At 34.3% G+C, this 2,801-nt stretch overlaps 1 protein-coding gene across 1 annotated transcript; it reads right to left on the bottom strand.

Annotated features, from left to right (window-relative positions):
* Nucleotides 1–302: 302 nt before the first annotated feature.
* On the bottom strand, nt 303–1,242 carry LOC113475492 (P2X purinoceptor 7-like). Its single transcript, XM_026839674.1, has 2 exons — nt 602–1,242; nt 303–532 (listed from the first exon to the last, which is right to left on the bottom strand). The coding sequence occupies exons 1-2, from the start codon at nt 901–903 to the stop codon at nt 316–318; spliced, it is 519 nt and encodes a 172-aa protein (XP_026695475.1). The 5' UTR covers nt 904–1,242; the 3' UTR covers nt 303–315.
* Between the last annotated feature and the right edge of the window lie 1,559 nt (nt 1,243–2,801).

Genomic DNA, 2,801 nt, shown 5'->3' on the forward strand with positions numbered 1-2,801 from the left:
AACAGGTATGCAATGGTCAAGATTTATCTGTAATTGAACTAACTACCGCTTAAACATGTAATAATGATTGGCGTTATTCACAGGAGAACCACGGTACAAGTCTGTTTATTCAAAACAAGCAAAAGCATGGGTACTCAAAAAAATATACGAAAACAAAACTTATATTTATGCTAAAGACCTCATGAAAAACATATTGGAAATGCAAGTTAGTTACAAAGTTCGTGAACCAAATCCACATCCTCGAAGCATTGCCCCTCATCCGCCACCCCCCAAAGAAATTTTAATGAAGAGAATGCAAAAAAGATTAGACATGCATTAAAATTGTGATTGATAATTTCGTTTTATAAGAAAAACATTTTTCTGTGAAAAATCTGGCCATTTAAATCCGGTGTAAGATCCATCGTTACTAGAGTACATTGAGCGTACTGTCATCACCATACAAGATGGCAAAATCATCCGGTTACCACTGCCCAATGGCTCTTCTTTTAATATCCATTCCAAAATATGACGGTATGCAACAAAACGAAATTGTCTAAAAATAGTAAATAGTTTAATTAAAGAATTAACAGAGATTCCAATTAAAATTTGTAAAAGTACTTACTCATTGCTTAGGTCACCATTCTCTCCTTTCGGCTTGTTATTTTTCTTCCATTTTTTTCGGTTAGAAAGAAAAAAAGTTTTTAAGACCGCTCGGTTTATATGTGCAAGAAAGTCTTCCAAATCAGTCACACAATCGTTGTAGGTTTTAAAGACAGATTGTAAATTCTCCATTAGTATATCTATTTCGTGACAACATATGCTTTCTTCTTCCGTTGGCATGATAGCACATTTTCCACAAGAGCACCACCGGTGACAAGCTGTTACTTCGAGTTCGTACTGGAATAGAACTGCCTTGTGGAACATATTCAGCCAAAGTTTGTTCTCGCTGAAAAATCTGCTCTTCAGTCAGCTCCGGTTCAAACTGATAAGGAATCGGGTTCAAAAAATCCAAATCTTCTTCGTTCATCAAGAATTAATTGATCCATTTTTTGAATAATATATTTCAATTGGTCGTAATAAACTGTTACCTATAACTGCCAAATATAAACCATTTTTTGCGTTACAGGGGACAGGTTGGACTCTCTGTATTCAGAAATGCTCAATTTATCCAAGATATATATCTATAACGCCTTATCACTGTACCATATAGCTGTACTATGAACGCGTGAATTTTAGCAGCAATGTACAATTAAATCAGCAGGGCACATATCTATTGTATTCAGACGATGCTACGTGACCTATTTCGAGCTCTTAAACCTATTTGGTTTCTAAAATAACGAGCGAAAACTACAGTTCAGCTTCCCGCTTGTTCGTTTACTTTTTCGTAACCTTTTCGGCTCAAGCTTTTCGCGTTCAATTCAAAGTTTTGCTTTGTTCAATTCAAAATTACGTTTGGGTAGCTACATGGCGCCCTCTATAACAGGCCTGGACACCGTCGGCGCCTCTCTCGAAACTGGAGGCGGATGGTTTTGCAGCGCTTGTACGATTTGTAGACAGTTCTGATCAGTTATATGACAAATTATCGCATTAGATAGTGTTTGCTCGGAGTTTTAGCAGTTAGTACAATATAAATGTTTAATTTTTTTTATTTAGCTTGCGTGTATTATGTTAATGATTGGCCACCAGTGTAAAATTTTAACTGAAGCTGTTTGTTTGGGTATGTGCGCCTGTGTTGTTACTAGTTCTAAATTTAGTCCCACAGACATTTTAACCAAACTTTCCTAATTATAAATATTCTCTGAACTACAAGACCTACCACTTCTCAGTTTATTTTTGAAATGAAGTAGACTGCTTGCTTTTGAAAATCCCTTTTCGACTTTGTTTTTTTTTGTCTGATAATCCTAATATTCATCAAAAGGCCTATTTCTTGCTTTATTAAAAAAGCTTCAGAAATGATGTACCAGGTATTGGAATAGCAGGACAGATCGACACAGTCAAAGCCAAAAGCTAATCAAAATAAAGATAATTTTTGAAGTTCCCTTCTTAAACTGTTAAGTTGCACCAAGTCACATAAATTTAGAGATTGTAATATGAGTTTATTTTTGGTTAAATTTAGCCCGTTCACATGGCCAAACGAAAAAGAGTCTTTTCCAAAACTGGCCAGGCCAAAAAAAGAGGTAATTTTTGGCCAGAATTTAAGTGCGTTCACATGGCCATTTAGCCTCGTTTTCTTATACGTCGAAATTGAATATTTTAATTCTCCCCATATGTACGCAACACATTTAATTAATACTTTCACATAATTAAGAGTGATTAAATTTAAAATTACTACTTTAAATTTAAAATTACTACTACCAAAAAAGAAAAGTAGTCTAAACCATCATAAACACTAATTTGGTAAAAAATGTATTGTTCACAATGTATTAATATACAAATATACATAAAACACAACACACATGTAAATATATCTAATATACAAAACAGATGCTAGTCCCACTTAACTTTTTCTCTAACTTACCACTCAGTCATGTTATAATTTGAAATCACTTGTGCATGCTGAATCAATTTGTAATATAGTGTAGCGGTTGAGGGTGCTCCGAGCACAAATATTTAATATATATAATTATCTAAATTTAACTTAACGCATAAAGATTGAATTTTGCGTTGTGTAACTTTAACAGCTGGCCAGCTGGCATAATGTGTATGCGCCTAGATTGTTTCCTGTAACCCATGTATAACAATGCTTCTTTATATACAATGCTAAGAGACTTTGCCCTGTAACAATACTGAGAGACTTTGCCTTGCTGTATAATGTGCCTAGA

Source organism: Ciona intestinalis, unplaced genomic scaffold (genome assembly GCF_000224145.3).
Source record: "Ciona intestinalis unplaced genomic scaffold, KH HT000639.1, whole genome shotgun sequence".
NCBI lineage: Eukaryota > Metazoa > Chordata > Ascidiacea > Phlebobranchia > Cionidae > Ciona > Ciona intestinalis.